General features: G+C 40.1%; 1 protein-coding gene across 5 annotated transcripts in view; it reads right to left on the bottom strand.

Moving 5' to 3' along the window:
- The window catches only part of HHAT (hedgehog acyltransferase), a 365,126-nt gene that overhangs the window by 303,983 nt on the left and 33,777 nt on the right, over positions 1 to 27,366 (bottom strand). For all 5 annotated transcript variants that reach the window (XM_039528544.1, XM_039528543.1, XM_039528546.1 and 2 more), the window contains exons 4-7: positions 24,574 to 24,687; positions 15,000 to 15,194; positions 10,140 to 10,352; positions 630 to 801 (exon numbers count right to left, since the gene is read on the bottom strand). In XM_039528544.1, the coding sequence (XP_039384478.1) occupies positions 630 to 801; positions 10,140 to 10,352; positions 15,000 to 15,194; positions 24,574 to 24,687 (694 nt within the window). The remainder of the gene's footprint in view (positions 1 to 629; positions 802 to 10,139; positions 10,353 to 14,999; positions 15,195 to 24,573; positions 24,688 to 27,366) is intronic.

Here is a 27,366-nt window from a genome sequence, read left to right as displayed (position 1 = left end):
GTGACTACTATCAACATTTTTATACTGCACTCATTATAATATTTAAGCATCTATATTCAAATTATCATACAGCCACCAAAAAGAAAGAACAAGAAACTGAAAAAAAAAAAAAAGCAGCTAGGAGAAAAGTTACTTTAAAATACTAAACATCTCTCTCTCTCTCTCTCTCTCACACACGTACATACACAATGATGGTAAACATCATGAACTAAACAGTATATACACAGCTCATTGCCTTCCTACCACATTGTTTTCTTCTGGAATCCCTTGCTCTATCCTTTTGATCTATTTTGTCTTTTTATATCAGTAGAACAGTTTGGAGGAAAAAATACCAGGGTGGGAAGGAAGAATTGTGAAAAAATTCTCAATGTTTTTTGTTTTTCTCCTCAAAATTTCAAATAATTTCAACCAGCTCTGCAGCTGGCATAAAAACAAGGTGGAAATTTCAGCTACATTTTTTCTATTTGTTTTAACTTTTGAATTTGAAAATATTAAAATGGTCTTAATTATAATTTTTGAGAGGAACCAAACTCTTGCCTTATGTGTCTATAAAGCATCTTTTGGGCACTGATTAGGTAACAATTAGGTAATTAACAAGTATATTCAAAGTAAGTAATATTTCCACTGACCTAAAGTCCAGTAGGACACTGCTTCCAGATGTGAAGAACTACTGTATATGGCATGGATATACATGAGATGAATCATCAGCTCTGCCAACCACCACCAAAAGAAAATGCGAACTATGCCCAGCAGTAAAATGCAAAGGTTAATCTTCAAACTGCAGGATTCTTGTCTCTTCATCTACAGAAAGAAGTCAAAGTAAGTTATATTGTGTACAAGTGACCAGACATTTCATTCAAATAGACTTTTTAATGCCAACTTTTAAAATTTAATTTCTTTTTATTTATCTGCACCATCAAGAGCACTATTCTCAAATGGAGAAAAAAGACACTTCCCTTCTATATCCTGTCTACACTACAGACTTGTACTTCTGCAACTTCAATCAGTAGGACTGAAGTGGTGCAAGCCACAATAGTGCAGAGCTTCCACATTAGCCATCACGATTCAAGAGCATGGTGCATTGCCACGATAGATGCAGCACACTTGGACAGTGCTACAGGGCCTGTGGATTGTTGTATCTATCTCACAATGCAGCTCTCTTAAACAGATGTGTCATGTTTTCATCTGTCCACATTTTTTATTTGCTTTAATGGATGCTTCAAATGGTTCAGTCCTGCAGGGGTATCTATGTATACCCAATGAGGGCAGCAGATGCATCACCCTACATCCCCACATTATCAATTGAGATACCCTATCACCCCACTGCCAGACAATTTCTGAGCCTCGGGGCACCAAATATGTTGAATGTCATCATATTTGAAGATGCTCAAGGAGAGCCTTATTTAATTATAATCCCCTAATTTCTAGAGAGTTGTCACACAGAGGAATACAAGTCATTTTAATAAAACCTGTATCTGGCTCTGTGAATTATACCCTAAGTATCTGATCCAGCAAAAATTATCTGCTAAGAAATAAACACAAGCTTCTCAAAGAGCACATGAAAAGAAAACTTTATGCTTCTCTCAGCTTGTATCTACCACTGACGTCCCTCATTTTAGTGTCTCTTCGCACACGGGATCAAGGAATGTAGGAACTGGCAGACTGGATCAGACTCAAGGTCCATCTAATTCAGTATCCTGTCTTTAACAGCGGCCAGCATCATATGCTTGGGCATAAAGTGCAAGAACCCCACAGCAGGCAGAAGAACCTGGAGAACAGCCTAAAAACAAATCTACAGCACTAATATGTATTTTTAACCATACAAGTGTAACCGTGTTATAGAATTTCGTCTCACTGATACAAGGTAACAGAAGTCATTCCAGGGAGATAAACAGAACTACAATATCTTCAGTTAACAGTCTATTTCCCGTTAACATCTGTTGGGTTCATTTTTTCCAAAAAAAGCATTTTGCCTTCAGACTCGTACAAAAACCCTGGAATTTAAAAATTCTGACAGGCAAAGCTACTAAAATAAAGTAAATTAAGAGACAAGAAATTTACTTTTCTTTTTAGTTTCTTTTGGTTCATTTTTAGGGGTAGGTTTCGAGTAGCTGTACAACATTTTGTTGTTCTCATAAAAAGGCATTAAGTATTTTTGAAGCATTTAGTTAAATAGCCTTTGTAGAGGAAGAAATAACCTACCAGGTCACCTATTTTAAGGAAAAAACATTTTAATAAGAAAACTAAGCGGGGGTCTTAAAGTAGATTTTTCAATGCCTGAGGACATCTAGTAATAAAAATGTCGGTTTTTTATTCAAGGTGATCTCCCATAGAAAGCCTGATCCAAAGCCCACCAAAGGTAATGAGAGTCTCTCAATTGACTTCAATGAGCTTTAGAAATAGGCTCAGAGACCTAAACTTTATGGGCCCTGACACTGTTCTTAGAGATGCCTTAATATGCTGTGTAATAGGGTCAGGCATTGTCAAAGAACAATCGTGGAATATGCCAGGGGTGGCTGCATTTAGACCATCAAGTGATTCATATAAGCATTCATATATATTTTATATTCTATATACATTGTGTGTATAATTCATTTAATATGTTATGTACATGTATACTTACACACAGACACACACACACCCCACGTTCGGAACAAATTTTAAGTTCTGGAGGCATTATTTAAATGTAATCTGCATCTCTCTATAGTTTACCCAAGATGTTGCTCTTGGATGCTGATGCTACTTCTTCCAACTGCAAAGCCTGCTGTGATTGTTGGTGGATCCCCCTGTACACATGCATCCATGCACACACACATTCACACACACTCCAAATAACTTGAAGGGCCCCGAACCAAGAGAACAAGTGTGGTTCTGCTGCAGAAGGGCGGATGAGGCTATCTGCTGAGACTGACCAAGGGGTCCACAAAGCAGGCAGGCAGGAGCCTCAGAGGCTGCTACAGCCTTAGCAGAAGCAACTATTGGAGAAAGAGACAAAACTATTAGTTGTTCCCAGGCACTATAACCTTAAGAGAGTCCTGATGTGAGAGACAAATTCTAATCATCCTGTATTTATCAATATCCTTAGATGCTGGGAAAAGCCAAAGGGAACTACAACATTTTCCACATAGTGGCTATGGTAGTGGTAAATATTTGTTGAAGACAAGAAAGGGGAAGAGAAAAAGTAACACTGTGTGAGATGTTGAAACTCTCCTGTTTGTATCTAATGCACTGGATTTCTTGCTCAAAAACAATTTGTCACACTAAATGCTTTACTCCTATAACATTGCCACAGTCAGCAAGAGCTATGGTGATCTGCTGAACAAGTGCTGGTCTCACAAGTTTAAGTCATATAGGGGAAGATTTAAATTTTGTAGTTGGCATGTTTCCCAGGATGCCCACCAAATTCTAGGACAGTAACTGTATTAAACGCATTCATATACTAAGTCTCATTCCACCTTCTTCCTAAAGTAGGCTAGAATATACGGTAATCTACTGTTTAGTGGGAAACCAGCATTGCCTTCCAGAGTCGCACACAATACAGCATGCAAACCAAAGAACACTACAGATGTTGAACTTTAATTTTCAAATGCCTCCCTTTTGTGAACCTGATACATTTTCACATGCATCTATTTGTGCATGCAGAAAGCTACTTACAAAAGCCAACCCACATTTACATATCTAAATCAGGTTTGCACATGAATATTTTGCATACTGTACAAAAGACAGACCCTCTGAAATTTTGGGTGGAAGGATCAAGGTTTCAACTGGCCTCCACAAACGTATGCAAGTATGGGTGTTTACATGTACAAATTGGGAAGTTAGGTTTAATATGGGCTGCATGTATTTACGTACATAATACCCACAAATTCTGCAGGTAAATTTGTAGGGGCTGGTTGACATTTTTGACCTACTGAAACTGCCATGTCTTTGCACATGTTTGTACAGTACCTGGCATAATAGGGCCTATAATTATTGGTTGGGGCCTCTGGGCACTACTGTAACACAAAAATTATGTTAAAGTTATCTACAGCACAGATTAATAAAAAAAGTTTCTATTTACCCGTGTGGAATGCTTAAGTTATCTAAAGATAGCAACAAAGAATCCTGTGGCACCTTATAGACTAACAGATGTTTTAAAAAAAAAAAAAAACATCTGTTAGTCTATAAGGTGCCACAGGATTCTTTGCTGCTTCTACAGAACCAGACTAACACGGCTACCCCTCTGATAAAGATAGCAAGTTTGGTATAAAAAGTCATAAAATGCACATAATACATAATCTGCAATATCCCAAATTAGGGTTATAAATTTAACAGTACAGTTTAAATATCAGTATCCATGGAAAGTTATACTAGCAATAACTTGTGAAAAATAAATAATGTAACAATAAATGTAAATTGCCCCTCAGTAATTGAGAATTTAGGGTAAGTTACCCCTAAATAAATACGATCTATTAAAAAATATTTCAGCTACTTTCCTGTTTTTGCTTCTCATTGCTACTCTAGCTCATTTCTCCTGACATTGCCATTGTCTGGTAATATATTCTAAATAAATGTCCCTTGACCACTTGATGGTCCGACACCATGAGTTGCTGCATCAGCAGGTCATAGCGCTGACTGATTCCACATTCTCATAATGCTCACTCTTTACTGGGATCCTATGTGCCCATGGCTCCAACAATCAGTGCGTATATCTGAACCTTGTAACCCCCAGCTCCCAGGGCATCGGCCAGGAGGGGTTAGTATATTTCTTTTTTTCTTTTCTTTTTTTGAGCTTGGGCATCAAAGGCGGCCATGGTCCTGTTCTCAAAAGGAACTGTGACATCCACCATGAGGATCCTCTTCTGTACCTCATTATTAATTACAATGTGTGGTCACAGTTGACTGTCCATTCGAGGGATAGTGGAGTTCACGTCAACCTTCCCCACAAGTAAAGGGATGGCCTTGATTAAGCGATCTTGGATGGTGCTGTGGCACAGCTGCCAGACGCAGGCTACTATTAATAAAAGGTCAAACCATCCCATTTTTGCAAAGCAATTATAACAAAGTAAAAGCATTATTACTGAAAGCTCTTTGCCACAGAATAGTTTTGCTATTTTTCACTTTCTGCAACTCCATTTTCCAGCATGTTAAACAGCAACATTCTTCTCACTCCCAAGATTAATAAAGAGTTTCTGCAATTCTTCTTTTTTATGATAAAAGCAATAAACATACTTCATACCTCATGCACCCAGATAGAACTATTGAAAATTGCTAATTAATTATCATTCAGACGCCCCTCTATATTCTGCCAAGTCACTGCCCTATCCTCATTTAAGTCACTCCAACAAATCACTTCTTCTGCAACACCTTCACGGGAGTCAATAATATGGATTATTTAATAAGCTTATCTTCCTTTTTAAATTTTGTTTAAAAGTCAAATCTTGCAGAACCACCAAGATATGCATATGCATACTTCAAATGCGATCATATTACAGTAACCAGCATCCTGCTCTACTGTTTGTCTCTCCCCGACTCATTGTCTATGCCTAAAATTTAGGTTTGTTTGTGGCAGGGACAGTGTCTGCTATGTTTTCTTTGAAGCGATTAGCATACTTTTGGAGCTATAAAATTATATATAATAAGGAAATATTTCCTCAGTCTTCATCTAAGCTAACGTTAAAAGGTAAATACTGAATTCATTTGAATTTTCTCCCCACCAGTTTTGTTGTTCTCCTGAAAAGGGCTTTATAGAGGCACAATTGATTGGCTTGTTCTTAGTGAAGTCTAGAAAATTACCTGATAACTTGTTACATCTTTCAATGAGCTTTGCAGATGATATTGCTCTTCTGACTCATCTCCCTTAATGACATCTCACTGGCAGTGAGTACTTTGAAGAGACCAAGTTTCTTCAAAGTACTGAAAAATCACTTGACTCAGCCTCTTTAATTCCTCTGGCACTTCTCTCAGTCACAGTTCAATGCAGTATCAGTGTGTGTGTTCATTTTTCTATTCAAAGCCACAAAGGGGAACTGGACACCGGATTCCTATTCATTCTAATGGAAAATGAGTGTCCAAATGTCGAACATACCCACAGAAAAGAAAACAAAGCTGTGCACAGGCTAGCCTACCCCTGCTAGCTTGAACCCAACTAGTGCAAATAACAATAGCCACGAAGACACCACAGTGCGGGCTTCGGTGTGGGTAGTACAAGGCTGGCATGGACCCTTGGTACATTCTTTTCTCACTAGTCTGCTCTGAAGATCGTGCAGCACTGTCTTCACTGCTATCATTACCTGCACTAGCTGGATTCAAGCTAGCTCATGCTGGCTAGCCCATGTACAGATTTTGCTATAGACAAATTTAGTTCACTTCTACTAATTCTTAAAAGTGTAGCGTATTTTACTTTTGTTAACTGTATTTTCATCATGTATCTCTTTAGTAAGGGAATCTTTTTCTCCACTGCATCAGGTGATAAGCATATCTCTTCCTGTCACTGAGCCTGCCCACGTTCTCGCCAACATGATAAAATTCATTTTAGACAGGTGTGGGGGGGTGGAGGACGGAGACAGAGAGAGACTATCAGAAGTACAAGCCAGTCACCAAAAGTTAACCACATCCCTAAGTAAAGCGTGGGACTAATGTCTAGCTGGTTACAATGGCACTCACTTGGACAGATCCATGCATATTGCTTACAGTTATGGAGTTACAAGAACACAGAGGCAATCCCTAGTATTTTCTTTCAAAGCAAGCATTAAACATTCCACACAGGACTAGATTAGTTTTCTGAGAGTACATGCTGCTTTGAGGTTCCATCTGCTCTATTGGTAGTGGAGGCTATTTTATTATCTTGTCTTCCTTTGAGCTGCACAGCAACTACATATTCAGAACTATATCTATGCTAGACCATGTTTTTACCTCTGTTCAGTATCCTGGTGTGCACAAGTGGGCTTTTCATTGATGCAATACCCATACACTGTAACTATCTTGACTTTTATAAAATTTTAACTGCAAAGCATATCTCATTACTGTATTTAGTGACCAGCTGATATGTCTGTGCTACTATTGCACATGCCTTGTACCTTGACATTATCAGTCCCTCACAGTACACCTACACACCAAGTGCCTCAGGTAGAAATGTTTATTTGCAATGTTTTCAACGAATATAGTGTTTATTAAAGGTGGCTGATTGATAGCACTGAAAACTGAAGTCTATGCCTATCAGGAGATCAGACACAGCATGCACACGCACAGCAAAATTGTAAGCTCACCCAGGCCATATCACCAATGTGGCTTGATACTGCCAGGCTGTGAGAGTACTACTGCCTTCATGCCATTTCTACTGAGACTTAACTAGGATGCCAATTGGTGCCAACAGTGGTGAAGATTTCTGTTGTGTGGGCTCCTAGCCATTCAGAGAACTGCACTGAGGTCATCCACTCATTTCATGTAAGCTACGAGAGAGTCAAAGGACACCACTGAGCCAACTAGTGACTTTTGCTTACTACCAATCTAGGCTTTTATCTGAAGTGGTTGCCTAGAGGTGAAAGTCTCTGTCCTGTTACTATTCAAGTCCAGGTAGCAATGCCCTGCATTTCCCAAAGTGAGAGAGAGGTGTGAGTGATTAGCCAAACTGGATGCTCAATTGTTCTCCAGAGTCTCAGCTTTCATTTTAATTAAACATTAGCCTTTACCTGTCATGGTTTCAAAGAAGAGCTTCAAACTGTGAAACAAGTGTAATCAATGCAGAGACATCTGCATGAATTTGTAGAGCCCCTGAAACAGCAGCTCTGAGGTTTAAACTGTGCCATTTATTTGAATGGACAGTAACTCATATCCCAGTGATGATCATTTACATGTCAACATTGTTCGTTATTTCACTGCTCATCAAAGCATAAGAAGGGAGAGAAAGAATCATATCATGAAGAATTACAGCAGAGTCCCCTGGGAGAGGGGGGCATAAAAGACTAGCCAAGGAGATGTATAAATTAAGGTGAAATGACCTTTAACAACACATGGCAATGTTTCAGGCACATGATTGGTTTCATTTTTTTTTTAAAAGGGGGTCTCAGCTTTCAAAAGTTTGGAACTAGTTGTTCAAACTATTTATCAGCGGTTTTCAAATCAGCTTCAGGGGAAAATGTGGTCCAATGAATACTCATCAACAGCCAGCTATGACACATTCAATGTAAAAAAATGAAGGATTTGCAAACAGCTGAAGGAATATTTTATCACTCATATATACATGATGACCCTATAATTTCAGTTTCCACTGCACCTGTGTGGGATGGTGGGCAGGGTTTACCTTTTCTTATCATTTTTCATATGCTACATATGGTAGAATGCCCAGAAAACATGACTACATTAAGAATGTTCTCTATCTTAAGACCCCCAAATCTGGCACCTCCAAGACTTTCTTGTAATTTTGGCTTTACAAAACTTAAACATCTGGTCCAGGATAAGGATAAGAATCACAAATTTTCTGGGGACTAATACTGAAAATTCTTTCATTCTTATTTACGTATAATTTTCTAGCCGACTTTCAACTTGGCTTTGTTCAGTGTATAAGCTTGAACTGAGTCCAAGCATCAAAATATCTCTTACACTTTTATCTGCTGTTCAGAAAAATAAAAATATTGGCATGCTGGAATTCCCATCTTTGTATGGAAGACAGTAGGGCTGTATTTTTGTTCAGCACTTAGATACTATGATGATGGACACGTTAGAAACACAATGGGGATGGATGGAGCTGTTGTCATGCAAGAAAAGCTGAAAATGATAAAGAGCAATTTATTCATTTTCTGGTAATTTTTCATTTGAATAAGGTGTATGGCCTGTGATACCCACAATGAAAAGATATTTATGAACTGTTGTCAAAAGTTCCCTCACTGACATGCTCAAAACAGACCTGTCTCTATGGCATTGTTGTATACCTTGATGTTGTCAAATTCAGGGCCAGATATATTGTTTAAAGCAACTAAATTACTTTGTTTTTCTAAAGACCACATGGAAATAGAAGTCCCTTACAACAGCCAGGAAGGAGAAAATTTTATATTAGACTCAGTTATGGACACTGGGCACTGAAATCACCAAATGCATGAATGAAAACTACTACGTTTCCATTGTGGGTTTTTTATGGTATCTAGTTGATTGAAAAAATATGTATCTATTTCATACCTCCAAGCCTTCACAGTCTCATGAAGAAGATAAAAAATATATGTGGAAAACGAAGGCTCTGAGTTTAAATCAGCCCCTCTTTACCCCAATCACTAGATTTTTAGACCTATTTGGACATTCTCCTTCAATCTGTCACTCAATCAATGAAATAGATACTCAGTTTTTAATGATTAGTTTTTTGTGAATTCAGTATTATTCTATGGCTGATGTGTAAACAGGTAATACCTAAGCTTGTGTTCTCAGTGCTCCCCTCTTTCCTGCATGCAATCTACTTCAAGCCATACAAAAAAGGGGAAGATGAAGATACACTAACATTAAGAATGTTTTCTGTTTGAAAATCTCATCAATCAGAATTTTTTCTCAAGTAGGTAACTGTAAATGAAACTTAACTCAGACTCGTCTGCAAAGTGCATTTTAAAATACATTATCAGACGAATCATCTGAAGTAATGGATTAAAGGGAATTTTAGGCTCTACCTATCCGAAATGTTCATCTAATTAACGACACCACCTCTGAAAAGATGAAAGTATCTGCCCTACCCCCACCTACACACACACACACACACACACACACACTCAATCTCTTTCCCCTTTTAATTTAATACAGCTTTAATACATACATCTGGCAGCTGGAAAGAGGTCACCAATTTGTTTAGCAGCTTTTCAGATATTATTTTCAAGATATAGACCTGAGCTTCAAAGTCTGGATCCAGAACCAAAATCTTCTGAAGTTCAGGGGGTGTTTAATAATATGTAGTTTTAGCTCAGGACCCCCAACTAATTTTCAGGCTGTCATCTTCCTTCTTTCAGGGCCCATTCTGGCCAATTTATCAAAGTGCCCAGAGCTGTCAACCTCCACATTAAAGGTAATGTGTGAAGGTGCTGGGAACCTTGCAGGAAGAGCACAGCACCTCAGAGAATTTAGCCCTCAGTCCACATCAGATGTATTAAAAACCAAGAGCTGTATCATCTTGAAAGTGCTGTTACCTGCTTAGTAAATTCATCGAAGGTCATAATGGGTCCATTGTGGAACACAGGATAGTAGAACATGTAGGCCAGCATCCAAAAAAATGAGTGGTACCTCTTCTGGGTAGACCCATGCCAGCAGTATTCAAGGCTGAAACTAGTGTAGTAGAGGCAGCGAACAGTCAGGGTGAAGAGCAGCAAGTAGTACTCATTTTCAGTGTCATACCACCCTCTCTGCAAAACAAAACAGAGAATGTTTATAACATGATGGGATTTGATATCAAACAATCAACATTCTTCCTGGCACTTTACTAGTCCTTAGGTCATCAGTAATAAAGGGCAGTTAATATAGACTCAAACTATTTCATGCGCCTCCCTGCGGAGGCACCAGCGCATAGTGGGGAGGCACTATTTACATTTAATTCCTTGGCATATCAGGGTTTCAGGCTGAGGGAAAGTTGAGGCTGGAGCTGCTAGATGACACTGTTGGTAACCTCAGCTGTTACGACAAGCCTGCAGTTCCGGCTGCCCCAACTGAGGCAGCTGCAGGGCTTGCTGGTCCCTGCAGACAGAGGCTGCTCCCTGCCTGTGCAGAGCAGGAATGCTGTAGCCCACATGGGCCAGTGGAGCAGCGGGAAGGTGGCTCAGTGGCAACAGCTGCCTGCTCCTTTCATTCTCCTGCACTGGGGAAGGGGAGACACAAAGGTGAGTTATGTATGGAGATGAAGGGCAGGAAATTCTCAATGTAATTAACAGACTTGGTGAATGCCCACATGTCAGTGAACTGTGTTTGGATGGTAACATCTATACTGTAGTGGATTTGATAGCCCTCCACCTTCCCCTTCCCCCGCCCCCCATTTGATGAGATCTGGTCCTGCTGCACCATGCATTGGAACCAAAGAGAAATGAGCTTGTCAGTCCTAATAAAAGTGTCTTTTGGAGAGAGGCTAATGGAACAAATAAATCTGTTCACAAGTGAAGAATAGTTTCTTTAAAATCCATATAGCCAGTGAAAGGAAGCAAAGGATGAAGATAGCAAAACTGAGTCTATGCCAGTCAGTTAAAGGATGGTTAGCGACACTTGTTTTGGCATAAATCCAACGGTTAGAGCAATAGGTTTCATTTTCCAATTCAGAAACCTACAGTCATGAAAGAGAAACTGCCAAGCTTGACTAAGCAACTCTGGGATATGAAAAAAATCAGCATTTTGAATTAGAGTGATTACATCTCTCTTGAATTAGAGATGTGTTTACTGGAGCATTAGTGGAGCACTTGTTTATCATATATTATGCTCCATCAAAATAACCTTTATACGTTAAGGCATATAATTTCATCTTGATGCACAGGGCTTTATTCACATAACACCAATCACCATGATGAGGGATAACCCCCATTATTTGCCATGAATAATGCCATGTTTCAAGAGGCAGCAGACATGCTGAATCTGATTTTGACCTAGACCTCAAATCCAAAAACTCCAACAACTGAAGGTGTGGAAGGCGAGGGGTCACATTCAAATACTTATTTATTTTTACACATTGCAAAAAAAAATCTGTAGGCTTCTTACACAAAGGGTTAGGTAGGTAATATACGTAATCATCCTCTTGATGGATGTGATGCAAATATATTAGGATCTGAGTGCCTCAGTATCAGAAAGATGTTAACAAATTTGAGGAAATTCAGAAAAGAGCAACAGAAATGAAGAGTCTAGAGCAGTGGTTCTTAACCTTTACTGCAGCCTGCACACCTTTGGTTCTCGCATACCTTATCAAAAATCAAAATATGTTCTTGCACCCCTTAAATCTAAAAAATATGCTCTCGCACTCCTTAAACCTAGATATATTTTTGTTTGTATATTACAGTAATAATTTAAAAATGTATAATATTAATAAATACGTAAGTTTGATGAAACAAAGTAGTTGTACTTATGTGCCTGTGCTTAATTTATGTTTTCGATGATTTACCTTCGAAAAAAATCTGGCATGTCTCGCACCCCCAGAAAGGGCATCTCGCACCCCAGGCTAAGAACCACAGGTCTAGAGGAACTAGCTCATGAATAAAAACTGAATACAGGCAAAACCAATTAAAGTATTAAAAGGGTGTAAACACCAGAGAGAGTGGAATGTCTAGGCTTTGTGCAAGGGATCTAACTAGGAGCAACAGATTAAAAGGAAGTCTAAATATCTGGAAGAATTTCAGTTACAGCCATTAGACTGTGGAAGAGGGAGTGACAGAAAAATCCATATCTTGAGGTGTGCTATAGGGTACCACAGTATCAGTGTGGGTAACTACAAGGGACTATTCCTTCAACAGTACCAAAGGATGTGTACTAGTGTGCTTTAGGATGTCAAAAAAGACCAAGTTGATGCCTTGAACTACCATTAGCAGAGACCTGATGAGAAGATTTCTGTCTCCTTTTCTTAGAGGGTGCCTGAGAAGGTGGTCACTTTTTATGTTCCCCAGAGGAATGATGGTGTGTGCTACTCCTGTCAGATAAGATTTCAGAGAAGGAGCCTCTGTGGAAGAAGTGGAAGAGGCACAAACCCAAGCGGTTGTAGGTGCCAGTGCATTTTTTGAAGACGATGGCTCCAAAGGCAGAGGGAATGCCCAAATCTGAGGCCAGTCTCATAGATTTATCTAATGGGAACAGATTCAAGCAAGCTTCTTTCTCTTATTTGAAAAACAAATAGAGCATTTGGACCCTCACCTAAACAACAAACTTTTAGAATGACCATCATTAAGAAGAATGGCTATGTCGCATGAAGGGCAATATTTGAAACCAGGAGATTTCTGTTCAGCCACAGAGATAGAAAATTATTTTTAAAATTACCCAGATGAAACATAAAACTGTAAACAATACTTAAAACCTATGAAAAGCTAACCCTAGTACTACTGCTGTCAACTAACCATATCCAGTATCAGAGGGGTAGCCATGTTAGTCTGGATCTGTAAAAGCAGCAAAGAATCCTGTGGCACCTTATAGACTAACAGATGTTTTGCAGCATGAGCTTTCGTGCATCCGACAAAGTGGGTATTCACCCACGAAAGCTCATGCTGCAAAACGTCTGTTAGTCTATAAGGTGCCACAGGATTCTTTGCTGCTTTTAACCATATCCAGGAATTACAAGAAAAACTAGTTAACTAGGCTGTGGAATAAGGACACTGGCAATTCCTTCATCTCTCAGCCAAGGGCAGATAGAAGGAATAGAGGAAGTTGGCCCTACTCTGTCATTTCATGCCCTCAGGAGAAGGATGCCGTCACTGGTCAACAGGCACTGCTGCCCAAAAGACTGCTATCTCTGGCACATGGGGCAATGCACATCAAGAGTTGAATACGTATAAACAATCACTCTACTATAAATGTTAACTTTTTATGTCAACCACAGGTGCAGTGTAGGCATAGAAGCAGGTCTTGGGCCCTTTTCAAGTGTGGGATGGCATCTGAAAGGAAAAGCATAATCAGAAAAAATTCCCTCTTGACTCCCTGAAAAGACACCTGGCTCCTTCCAAACACCATGATTAAAGGTCTTGAGAACATGACCTATGAAGGATGGCTGAAATAATTGGGTTCGTTTAGTTTGGAAAAGAGAAGACTGAGAAGGGACATGATAGCAGTTTTCAGGTATCTAAAAGGGTGTCATCAGGAGGAGGGAGAAAACTTGTTCACCTTAGCCTCTAAGGATAGAACAAGAAGCAATGGGCTTAAACTGCAGCAAGGGCGGTTTAGGTTGGACATTAGGAAAAAGTTCCTAACTGTCAGGGTGGTTAAACACTGGAATAAATTGCCTAGGGAGGTTGTGGAATCTCCATCTCTGGAGATATTTAAGAGTAGGTTAGATAAATGTCTATCAGGGATAGTCTAGACAATATTTGGTCCTGCCATGAGGGCAGGGGACTGGACTCAATGACCTCTCGAGGTCCCTTCCAGTCCTAGAGTCTATGAATGCCCCTTTAATTTATTAAATTCCATACAGTCATTCAACTTTTCCTCAATTCTTACTATTTGAATCTACTATCTTAACTAGAATCCCATTTCACCTATTCATAACTCTCTCTGCAAAAGGTCCTCAATTCTTTTTTAATATGTTCCCTCCTGCACCTAATTGTATGACCTTTAGTTCTGGCTTGTTCATCAACCTCAGAATTCAGTCTTGATTTTATAACAATCCTTGACTGGTTTAAGTACTTCACTTATTCTGCCTTTTAACCTTCTCTCAGGACTAAATAATCCAGATGCTCCTCATATGTAAGACCACTCATTTCATTCATCAATTCAGCTGCTCTTTAGAATCCTTTGGGAGGAAAGGCATCATAAAAAAGTAATTTGAAGATAATGATGACAATAATAAAAGCAAGCAGAGCTGTAGATAAATGGTTTGGAAATCCACAGACAGCAGTTTTAATTAAAATATAGCCAGGTCTTAAAGAAAGTAGGTAAATCAGATTAGATTGAGCCTACAGTACAGTTTATTGCATTCAATGATTTCATCTATTGTTTAAAATAGAACAAGTAAGCTGCAATGGAGAACAAGACTCTTCTATCTGCCTCACAGTTCTCCTCTCAGTTTACACCAACATGAAACTCTACAGAATAACAACCTTGTTATGCATCTAGTTATCTTTTAGTACTCAGGGCCACAACACACCATGACAATACAAATGAGAGAGAACCCACTAGAGGGAGTTCTCAGCAAGGTTATTAACATTTCCAAATGAGGCTGTACCAACACCTACTGCACCTCAGCACCTAGAAAGTTCTTTTGAGCCCATCTCTGCCTAGGCAAAACTAAAAGTGATTCTGCTGATAAGGGTTTTGCAATAAAATGCTGTCCACAATCATGATAAATAAATATCATACTTTGATCACACTAAAAAAATTACCTTTACTTCTTCCACAGCTGGTATGCGCAAAGTTGATAACAAAAGTAGCGAGCACAGCCATGTCAGGACTGCCGTCTGAAACCGAGCCACAGAAAATGAAATGGCTATATGTAGCAAAATCACTGCCAAGCCATTGATTCCTAATAGAAACCAGCAGGCCACCATCCCATATGCCATTAGACACCAGGGTTTGTACTGAAAGAAAAGGAGAGAAGGGGACTTTCAATTTAAAATAATTGAATAAAGAAGTATTAATCATCCCCCCAAAAAATGACATTTACCTTAACAAACCCGTATGTTTTTAATAAATGGCAAAAATAAACAGACACAAAATACCAACCTGAGAACAGTACAGATATTACAAAAATTAATATAACTTTAGTTTTAAAAATACCTAATGATCTAAATATCAGGTGTGAAATACAAGGACTCCCTGGAACCAGAGATTTAAATACTGATAGAATCAATTAATCGCTTCTTTCTTCAAGTTAAGAGAATTTGAGCTCCCAGCAGTTTTTTTCTGTGAGGGCCCTTCAGATGAGAAGTTAACATTGAAGCATTCTCTGCTCTGCATGGACATTAAAGATCATATGCTTAGAGGAATTGCCCCAGTGTCCCTGCCCACATTTTTTTCCCCTCATTGTTTTATAGTGTGCTGCATGCAGATGAGCAGTGCCACTGCCACGTCCCACCCTACAGGTTGATTCTTGTATATAACTCTTTGCCTCCACCATTTGCTACTATCAAAGATACTCAAAGAAGAGATTTGGAAACAGCTCCTTCAGGAGCCAATCAGTGTTGCTCTGTGTATCAGCCATGGGACAGCTAGAGAAATGCAAGAGTTGCTTTCTCCTCCACCAAGGCCTAAATCAGGAGTGCTGGAACTAGGAGTGCATCAGCACCCCCTGTCTTGAAGTGGTTTCCATAATATACAAAGTTTACAGGTTTTTTTCAATGGCTCTTACCACCCCCACTATAAAAACTGTTCCAACACCACTATGAGGCCTGCCAGCCTAGGAATCTAGGGAACCAAACTTGGATCTGTCCAAACACAGACCACTAGGCCCAGCGCTTTCCTCCCGGAGAAAATCCAAAGGAAGGAGCAGGCTTTTCTTGAAGCTCTGCATGTTCTCACAGTTTTGCCCCTTATCCTCCCCTTTAACAGGAAGGATGTGTGTCCATATGGAATGGGGAAGGCACGCGACTAGCAAGCCTCACAGATCCCTGCTAAGCCTCACGGCTAAATGAAGAGCAATCTGACCATATTCAAGACCTTCTTCATAAGCCTGATCCTGGCTGGAACAGCAAAGTGACATCACCCACCTTGCAAGGTTCCCACACAGAACACAAGGTCGGCAGGTGATCAAACTTTTGAGACAGCAGTACCTAGATTGTGGAATTTGCTCCCCTTGGATTTCTACCTCAGCCCTGTCCTCACGGCTTTAAAACTCTAAATCTCTCTGAAAAGCAGTGTTAATTTTTAATTACATTCAGACTACTCTCCCCTCCACACCCCCTTTTCATTGTTAATGACACCAAATATTAATACTTAATTATTTCAATAGGATTGTGGCACCTTAAAGACTAACAGATGTATTGGAGCATAAGCTCCCGTGGGTGAATGCCCACTTCGTCACCCACGAAAGCTCATGCTCCAAAACGTCTGTTAGTCTATAAGGTGCCACAGGACTCTCTGTTGCTTTTTACAGATCCAGACTAACCCGGCTACCCCTCTGATACTTCAATAGGATTGTATTTTAACTTATTTGTGAATCACCAGGAGCACTTCAGTGAGGGCACTTTCTAACCACAATTATTATATGCCATATTGTGCCTATCTATAGACTTTTCTGTATGCAGATAGCTAGGCAGATATACATAAATGTGTGTGCATTTAAATCGGTTTGGTATGTTTATAATAAATGCAAAACACTGTATTAGTGTGTTAGGATTATGAATTTAAATGCACAGGAAATGTCTCAAATTGGCAGACCAGGAAACCTGCAATAAGAAACTTTTGGTTTTGTTAGCTAAAATTTAATCAGCTTCAAAGGTTCTAAGACAATTTGCACATGCAATCTCACAGTGCACTGTTGAATGGGTTTCTATTAAAACACATCGGTATAGCACCAGTGCTTAAGCTCTTCAGGGCAAGGTTCACGTCCACCTATAAACATACACATACAGCACCTAGCACAACACAGCTCCCATCCTGACTGGGGTCTCTCTGTGTTACCATAATGCAAATAATAATCATAATAATAAAGTTTTATTTTTTCATATTATTTTCCTTAAAATGTTGAAAAAATTAAATGTGCGTATATTAATGGCAATAAAAATATATTTTAAAAAAAGAAACGTCAGTTTAAAATCCTGCAACATAAGTTTTATGGATTTTTCTGTGGTCTCTCAGGAGGGTTCCAGGGTTTCTAAGGTAAGGACAACAGATATAGCCAGAGGGGGGCAGGCAGGTGTAAGGAAGGGGGGGGGACGGATACTAGATCTACAGGTCATGCTGGTAGTACTGTGTCCCTACCGAGTTGGGTGAAAAGAGTGAGAGGAGCCCAACAGCAAAAATTAGGATGTTTGTTCACCAATGCAAGAAGCTTAGGTAATAAAATGGAGGAACTGGAGCTCTTGGTCCGAGAATTGAAGCCGGATATCGTAGGAATAACCGAAACATGGTGGAACGGTAGCCATGACTGGAGTACAGGTATGGAAGGGTATGTGCTGTTTAGGAAAGACCGATGCAAAGGTAAAGGGGGGGGAGTAGCATTGTATATCAATAATGAGGTGAAATGTAATGAAATAACTAGCAATGCAATGGATAGTCTGTCTGGGCAATGGTCACATTGGGGAAGAAAACTACTAGAGCCTCACCCGGGATAGTGATTGGGGTGTACTATAGACCACCGGGATCTACCCTAGAGACGGATAGAGAGCTCTTTAATGTTTTTAAGGAGGTAAACACTAATAGGAACTGCTTGATCATGGGGGATTTTAACTTCCCGGATATAGATTGGGAAACAAATGCTAGTAACAATAATAGGGCTCAGCTTTTCCTAGACGTGATAGCTGATGAATTCCTTCATCAAGTGATTGCTGAACCGACGAGGGGGGATGCCATTTTAGATCTGGTTTTGGTGAGCAACGAGGACCTTGTTGAGGAAATAGTTGAGTGATCATGAGCTAATTCGTTTCAAAATAAATGAGAGGATAATCCAGAGTGCATCTGAGACTAGGGTTTATGATTTCAAAAGGGCTAACTTTACTAAACTAAGGCGACTAGTTAGGGAAGTAAACTGGCCTAACATATTTAGGGATCTAAGGGCAGATGACGCCTGGGGTTACTTCAGGTTGAAGTTGCAGGAGATGTCAGAGGCATGTATCCCAAGAGGTAGCAGTTTTAGACCGAGCTGGATGAGCAAGCGTCTCAGAGGGGACTGGAAAATGGGAGGGATCAGCAAAGAAACCTACCTTATTGAGGTCAGAGGGTGTAGGGAAGCAGTGAGAAAGGCAAAGGGTGGAGATGGACTTATTAAAACCAATAGCAAAAGGTTTTTAGCCATATAAATAGAAAGAAAACCAAGAAAGAAGAAGTGGGACCGCTTAAAACTTATAATCTTGGAATGGAACAATATCTGAACGAATATTTTGCCTCGGTCTTCAATGAGGCTAATGAAGGGCTAAGGAATAGTGATACAGGGACCGATGGGAATGAGGATATGGGGGTAGACATTATGGTATCGGAGGTGAAAGCCAAACTTGAACAGGGATAATCTTCATCCTAGAATATTAAGGGAACTAGCGAGTGATATTGCTAGCCCGTTAGCGATGATTTTAATAAATCTCTAAATTCGGGATTGTACCGTTGGACTGGAGATTAGCTAATGTAGTTCCTATATTCAAGAAGGTAACTACAGGCCTGTTAGTTTAACATCTGTAGTATGCAAAGTCATGGAAATAATTTTAAAAGAGAGTGGTACAGCATGGATTTACAAAAGGTAGATCGTGCCAAACCAACCTGATCTCCTTCTTCGAGAAAGTAACAGATTTTTAGACAAGGGAAATGCAGTGGATCTAATATATCTAGATTTCAGTAAGGCGTTTGATATGAGGAATTACTGGTTAAATTGGAAAGGATGGGGATTGAAATGAAAATCCAGAGGTGGATAAGGAGCTGGTTAAAGGAGACTGCAGAGGGTAGTATTGAAGGGGAACTGTCAGGTTGGAGGGGGTCACTAGTGGAGTTCCTCAAGGTTGGGTCCAATTTTATTCAATCTATTTATTGCTGACCTGGGAACCAAGAGTAGGAGGGCTGATAAAGTTTGCAGAGCGACACCAAGTTGGGAGGTATTTGGGATATCCTCCAGGGAGATTTGGATGACCTTGTAAGCTGGAGTATTAGTAACAGGATGAAATTCAATAGTGAGAAGTGTAAGGTTATGCATTTAGGGATGACTAACAAGAATTTTAGTTATCAGTTGGAAGTAACGGAGGAGGAGAAGGACCTAGGAGTCCTGGTTGATCGTAGGATGACCATGAGCAGGCAATGTGATGTGGCGTTAAGAAAGCAAATGCGGTATTGGGATGCATTAGGCAAGGTATTTCTAGTAGGGATAAGGAAGTGCTAGTCTGAGACCTCATTTGGAGTATTGTGTGCAGTTTTGGTCTCCCATGTTTAAGAAGGATGAATTCAAACTGGAACAGGTACAAAGAAGGGCCACTAGAATGGTCCGAGGAATGGAAGGCCTGTCATATGAAAGGAGACTTGAGGAGCTCGGTTTGTTTTCCTTAACCAAAAGAAGGATAAGAGGAGATATGATTACACTCTTTAAATATATCAGAGGGATAAATACCAGGGAAGGAGAGGAATTATTTCAGCTCAGTGCTAATGTGGACACGAGGACAAACGGATATAAATTGTCAGTTAGGAAATTTAGTCTAGAAATTGGTTTCTAACTATCAGGGAGTGCAATACTGGAACAGCCAAACAGTGGGGCGAAGGACCTCCATGACTTTAAGACTAAGCTAGATAAGTTTATGGAGGAGATGGTATGATGGGAGATACGGGCTTAGTCAATAGGTTAATTAAGTGCCACACTGGTAAATAGTACAATGGGTCAATGATATGTTATTCTTAACCTTTTTCCAGAGGGTATGGCTGGAGAGTCTTGCCTTCAGCTGACCGCCATATTTGAATTTTCCTCCAGGGTAGATTGGCTGTGGCCCTGGGTGGCCTGCATCTTGCAGGAGGTCAGACTAGATGATCATATTGGTCCCTTCTGATCTATGATTCTATGATTCTATGTGTACTAAACATCCAGACTGAGAACATTATCCTGACATGTTCAACGTGCATCAGCAGTTCTTTGAAGCTCTTGAAGTTGCTTCTCTGGATGCCTCTGTCTCTCTCTGCCTTTCTTTAAGCAGTGTTTGAGGCTGAAAATAGCATCAACAAGATGCTAAGAAGAAACTACTGAAGTGATTCCAACTGTGAAAAGAACCCTCTTGCTGCTTTTTACATAATTTAACATGATTTGAAATCTAAACAATGCACGTAAGCTTATATCATTATTCATTATAAATCTGAACTCAAAAAATGGAGAGAGGGTTGCACTGAGAATCACTTTAACACAAGAGTAGTAGAGACCCCTTCACAAAATCGTAAAAGAGATGTTCTAGTGCAGTGGTCTCCAAACTTTTTCGTCGGGTGGGTGCCAGACAACGAATCACAGAGGACCGTGGTGGCAGACGAGCATCTGTCGAAATACCACCGACAAGCGGCAACGTCAATAGGCATTGCCGCCGAAATGCCGCCAACAAGCAGCAGCATCCAGAGGTGTCACCGCCGAAATGCCGCCGAAAATTGGCAGCATTTCGGCGTCGATGCCTCTGGATGACACAGCTTGTCGGTGGCATTTCAGCGGATGCTCGTCCGCCAGCCAGTACGTGAGCACACTTAGACGCGCCGGCGGGCACCCTGGCACCCACGGGCACCGCGCTGGGGACTCCTGTTCTAGTGCATCTAAACTTTGGCTCCTCTATGAGCATTCAGCTCAAATACAGATATGTAGCTTCCTACTAGTGTGACTGTTTAGTGCAACTGTTTTAAATAATTTTAAATAATTTCTTCCTGCAAAGCATCACAAGAAAACTGAAGCCCATGTCTCTAGGACAGGACATGACAGTTAAAGAATCACATGACTCAGAAGTCCATTGAACTATTCACAGCAAGACATGGGGCTAATAATTAGAAGTGAACAAATGTGACTGTAAATTAGTTACTCAAATATTCCTTGATTATAATTAGGTTTATGGCTTCTTTTCCAGTCTACATTATTAGCATCCATAATATTTACACAAACAAGTCAGCAAATACATTCCATCCTAGATATTTACAAGGTTAGATCCTCTCTCTCGTGGACAAACTGAACAAGGGACTAAAACTTGCATATGCTTTCAAAATTATTCCTTCTAATGGAAACACAAGGATTTCCAATCCCATGAATCTGCGGGATCCATGACTAAGGTACCCCACACCCCCCAAGATCTTCTATAACACCTTGCTCTGGTTCCCAAAATCCTAGAAGAAAAGTCCCTGCAGATGACCTGCACAGTGGTATTTATATGAATAAGCCAAGTATATCTGCAATTACACTAGCTAGGATAAAATTACCAGGGCCATCATTCCAAATGCTTTAAGGGCAGAAACTGATCCTCAGCTGGAGACAAAACATCACTTCCCCTTTACATTATTACACAATTAAGTATACTGAAGATATTCTTAAATATTTGATGTGTTGCACTCTCAGAGACAAGATGAATCAATGGTCTATTCAACTGTGATGATTCCTGTGCAGCACATTTTTTTATTATGATTACTACTACTACATTTCCTGCCCTTCACCTGCCATTTTCAAAAGACCAGTTCATTACATTCACCTTCTTTTTCTTACATTCACAATATCAATGCTTCTAACTTTATTTTCAATTTACAGATCACCCAAGTTCTAAGAAAAAGCTAGCACAAAGAAATAAAAAAAGTGATACAAGGTCACAGGCAGTATCATGACAATATCTCCGCAGGGACTGCCTAGTGTTCCCATGTGTTTCCAATACAGATTCCATGAACCATAACTGCTGGCAGTCAGATCTTCATCCCACCTGAGACAATCTCTTTCGGGACTCAAAGGAGCTTTATAAAACCTCTCAACTGAAACTGCTGAAATACCTGGTGTTACACATTCTGCACTGCCCCCAAAGCACAAATGTTTGGCATTCTATAAAGAAAGGTAGCAGTGAAAGAAATTAGATTTTGTCTTTAAAAAAAAACAAACAGTCTGCATAAATGAAGCAGGTCAATAAAAGCAGAACAATAGGGTTATAAATTATTCTTTTCTGAGATACAACATGATTATGATTCAGCTTCAGATTCAAAGTTCCATGCAATTTCATCTCTGATTAATGCTAAGGAACTATAAACTGGTCCCCTTCCTCTCTCTGTAAACCAATAATATGATTTATTAAGGGAAACCCCATTTTTACATACTACATTGCTGAAATTATTATAGGCAGGGCTGGTAACACCACCTATTACAGTTATGTGACACTTCCCATTATTTGACCTTTGTTTTCAGTTACTTATATTTTTGCCAAATATTAACTGCATGAGCTGAAATTTTCCATTCTGGACATCAGCCTCAGGCTGAAATTTTTGGGAAATTTCAACCAAAGTAGTTCAGCCATATTCAAGAACAAGGAATGGTTTAGCAATGGAGGGTTGAATTAATTTGATGACAGGGACACTGATGGAGAGGAATTGAGCTAAGCTGCTAATGAGGGCGTTGAAACTGATCGATGGCAGCAAGAAGGGCAAATTTGTTTTCATGGCAGAGTAAAATGATAATATGCAGAGATAACTTGGGTGGTGTTAGCATAGAGGAGAACAGGAAGAACTGGTAGATGGACTGATTAGATACAGAGGATAGATGTGATTGGGAAAGATCGTTAAGAGTTTGTGATGGAAGGTATAAAACACTTCCCAAAATGGAAACATATGCCTGAGCATTTGTTAATTCCTTATTGATCGTCTTCTTTATAAAATTATGGGGGCGGGGAGTGAACAAATCCATTATATCGGCTCCAAACTTTGGCAGTCCTTAGGTCATTTCTTACACTGCCACTGAAAATTGATAGGACCAGCACAACCAATGAGAAGCTTCATACAGCCACTATTTTTCCCCTTAAATCACCCTACCACAAAAATGTTTCCTTCTTTCCCTCCTCATTTATGGATTTCATTGCAAAATTTCAATGATCCAGAATAGGTAGTATTCCGTCCTGCAAAAGTGCCTGAACTCTCATTCCTATAAGATAGGAACAAGAGGAAGGTCCCAAATATTAGACATTAAAATTGCTACATTTTTATATATAGCTTAGTCACTTTATGCTTTATAATCCTCCCTGCCCTCTAAGTTCTGAAAATGTGGGTTTGTGGTACTAAGAGGGGCTAGCTTTGCAGATTGAGGGAGATGAAAAATCTTCCCAGTTGAACTGTGGTCAGAAAACATAATTTGTATCCTCTAGGAAAATCAAATATTTGGTTTTGTCCTGATTCAGGACCAACCAAGAAAAAAAAGGCAATTTTTGTAGAATGAAATATTCACATGCAAGTGTTGAAATGAAATGTTTTGACACTGTGAAATAAATATTTAAATTAAATGTCAATTGGACCTGAAACATTCTGAACTGACATTTCACTTTAAAACGACATTTTAAAGTGAAATACCAATTTGAAATTAACTGTTTCTATTTGAATCAACTCCTCAAATAGAAACTGTTCAGTTCAAATAAGCACTTCAAAACAAAGCAAAATGTTTGGATTAAATGATGCTTTGGAAAACAAATCATTAAAAAAAATCCAATATTTTCCAGTGTAAAATGTCAGTTTCAACAACTACATTTTCCAATGGAAAAAACCTACCTCGGACATCTCTTCTCCACAGCACATACTAGGGGACAGAGTTACACTGTACTGGGTCTGTGGTATAATTGCCCATCCATGTAGAGACATGCTGCTTTGGCTGTCATGCACCTGCATGATGTGTATCAGGTTAGGTCCCAAATATCGTGCATATCCAAGTCCCCATTATCCAACATCAGTTTTGAGTATTCTCACAGGAAAGTATTAAGTCTCTAACTATAGGCCCAGTTCTCTCAACTTTACTCACAATGAGGCGTGCTTTATTTATGTTGATTTAAACAGGGCTTTGGAGCTGTGCTCAGGCTTCACTCCAGCTCCAGGCAAAAACCTGCAGCTCCACTGCTCCGCGCTCCAGCTCCCGACTCTGCTCCAAAGCCCTGGATTTAAATGGGACTGCTTCCTCACTTGAGTAAAGGTGGCAGAACTGGGTCATAAATAATTATATCTCCTAGATACAATTTGTCGGAATTTTTCATTCTATAGAATATACTTTTCAACAATTTGTAATATAAGGTGTTCTGTTTTCCAGGTCTCACAGCTAACTGAAAAAATATAAGGTGCACTCCTGCAAAACACATGCATTCATACCTTTTCCATAAAGAGCCTTGACATCTGTGATACCATTAGATGGCCAAGCAGAAGCCATATTATACGTTCCTTTCCCCATTCCATCCAGAAGCTCCACTCAAAGTCTGTGGGATCCTAGAATACATAGTGAATTGATTGATACATGTTTCAAAACTGGGGAGGGGGGGGGGCTGTATTGATGAAACAGAGGGAAAGGTTTGAATAAAACACAAAGGTTTATGATCCAATACCACAGAGCGTGGTCTGAAGGGAATCTACACACATTGTTACAGCAGCAGGGTCAGATTTTCTGAGGTGATGAGCATCCATAATTCCAAATGATTTCAATTTGTTTAAAATTGGTGGAACCATTTCTATTGGTCTTATATCTTGTAAAACCTAAATCTGGGACCAAATTTGATTTGACAGTGACCCTCCTTTCATTTTCCCACCAAAGCATCAAAATTTTTCAAACTATAAAACATACGCACAAGCACATAAATACATGTATCATCTCAGCACTGAAAAATGTAGATAAAAGTGAGCACAGGCTCAGCACAGAATAAGATTCCTGATTTTAAGGGCTCTCTCTATTCATCAATATTTATTGAATACCAATTGTATGATCATAATAATTAGATTTCTCCAGGAAGCCTGTCAGGAACAGTATGACAGTTCTTCACACAAGGATTATCAAATGGAATTTTCAAACTACAGTAGTATGTGGCTGTTCACCAATACCTGAACACAAGAGGATAATAGTGTGGATTTCAACTATGCAGCAAATACCTTCTTTAAACTAGATTATGTTATTATGCAGATCTTAGTCCAACTGTATACTTTGCAGCTTTGGCTCCATGCCCAGTGCACCAGACAGCAGAACTGAGCTAGCATGAGGAAAGAAGTAATCTGCATGGTAAAAAGGAGGTGCAGATGACTTTCCCCCATGGAGCAAGGAAGAAAACCAGAGAAGGAAATATAATCGAGTCTGGACTGTACCTGGGGCAGAACAGCTATGCACCACTCTTACTCGTGACAAAACAAATTATCCAAAGTAACTCATAGCAGTATATTAGCTTAACTTAATTCAATTTAATTACTCTGATGATCTTCCAATATTTGAATAATTTTTAATTTTATAAAATGCCTGATTATGGTTTTTACATGCAATTTTGGCTCCAAGCTTCCCACCTAGATTTGATCACAACCAACACTTTTTTGAAACACAACCTGTTTTCCTAGGTCCAGAGACATGCCCGTACTACTGATCATAGTGTTTCTTGCTGAATTCACCAGCTTCAATGGGACTACTCAGGGTAGTAAGCGCTATATGCTCATACTAAGTGAAGAAAGAGAACTTCATGAGGTGGCACAAAGAACAATCTACACAACCTTCTACCCAGACCAAGAAAAGTGCATACAAAATTTTCAATAAACTGAAAGTTCATATGATTCTAAATAACAAACTGCAAAACTTCCGTTATAAGGTTCATTAACCACAAAATATTGTAGCAGATCATAGTGACGGTTTTCAGGGACACGCCTGGAATGGCAGTACAAATCACACCAGGATAAACTCCAGATCAATTTCCTGAAGCAAAATCCCACTCAAGCTTTTAGCTTCAAAAAATATTACCTAACTCCTTCCCCACCCTGCAATTTGTTATCCCTGATATTCCATTCTCTCCTCCAACTTTTCCACCATTCTCAATCATAGAGCACAAGCCAGTCAACTAGAGCCAATTCTAATACTTCACATTAACTTTTCAAGGAAGACTGGCTCATTCTTTTTCTACCTGAATGTTTGAATTAGCTATTTGAGACCCAATCCTGCAAGCCATCCCTTTAATTCGCCTGAAGCAAAGATGAGGTCCAGGCTTGACTGGGCCCCTAAAACTGGAGTACTGCCAGAGACTCAATTAAAACTGCTAGTATTCCAGAACCACACCCTAGTGACACTCCCATTTTAAACAACCTGCCCTCAGGGGAGGGCTCTCTGTTCTGCCACATTTTGTTAAACATTGTATCATTACCAGTTTTTGAAGAACATATGTATAAAAACCACTTTGAATATCACATCTCCCCCCACCTGTCTGACCACACATATTTAAAAGACAACGCCTTTCAACAATGGTAAAAAACACAGCCTACATCAGGGGTTCTCAAACTTTTTCTTTCTGAGGCCTCCCCCACAACATGCTATAAAAACTCCAGGGCCCAGTGGGGGAGAGAGGGACTCAGGGCTCTAGGCAACGGTGGGCGGGGGGGGGCACTCAGGCATAGATGTCGTTTGACTTCTAGTTTGGGTGGGCAGGGGCCAGCGGGACTCAAGCCAGCTCTGCACAGCAGGGTCCGGGGAAGGAGCATCACCTCCACCCTCTGACTCACCTTAGCAGACCACCCAGCTTGTCTGGGTTGGCAGGGGGGATAACCAAAATTATAACTCAAAGATAGAGGGCTCAGGTAAAAAGGTTGAAAATAGCTCAAGATGCAGGGAGAGGGGTACCTAAGGGCTGTGTGCAGGTGGGAGGGGGGGTAGCTCAGGGTGCGGGGAGGGGGTAGCTATGGGCTGTGTGCAGATAGGGGTTACTTCAGGCAGGGGAGTAGCTCAGGGTGCAGGGAAGGGGTAGCTAGGGGCTGTGTGCAGGCAGGGGGTAGCTCAGGGTGCAGGGAGGGGGTAGCTAGGGGCTGTGTGCAGGCAGGGGAGAACATCAGGGTGCAGGGAGGGGGTAGCTAGGGGGTGTGTGAAGGCAGAAGGTAGCTCTGGGTGCCGGGCGGGGGTAGCTAGGGGCTGTGTGCAGGCAGAAGGTAGCT

The sequence above is a fragment of the Mauremys reevesii genome, linkage group 3, assembly GCF_016161935.1.
Source record: "Mauremys reevesii isolate NIE-2019 linkage group 3, ASM1616193v1, whole genome shotgun sequence".
In the NCBI taxonomy this organism is placed as follows: Eukaryota; Metazoa; Chordata; order Testudines; family Geoemydidae; genus Mauremys; species Mauremys reevesii.
This window is presented reverse-complemented; position numbering and strand designations above follow the sequence as displayed.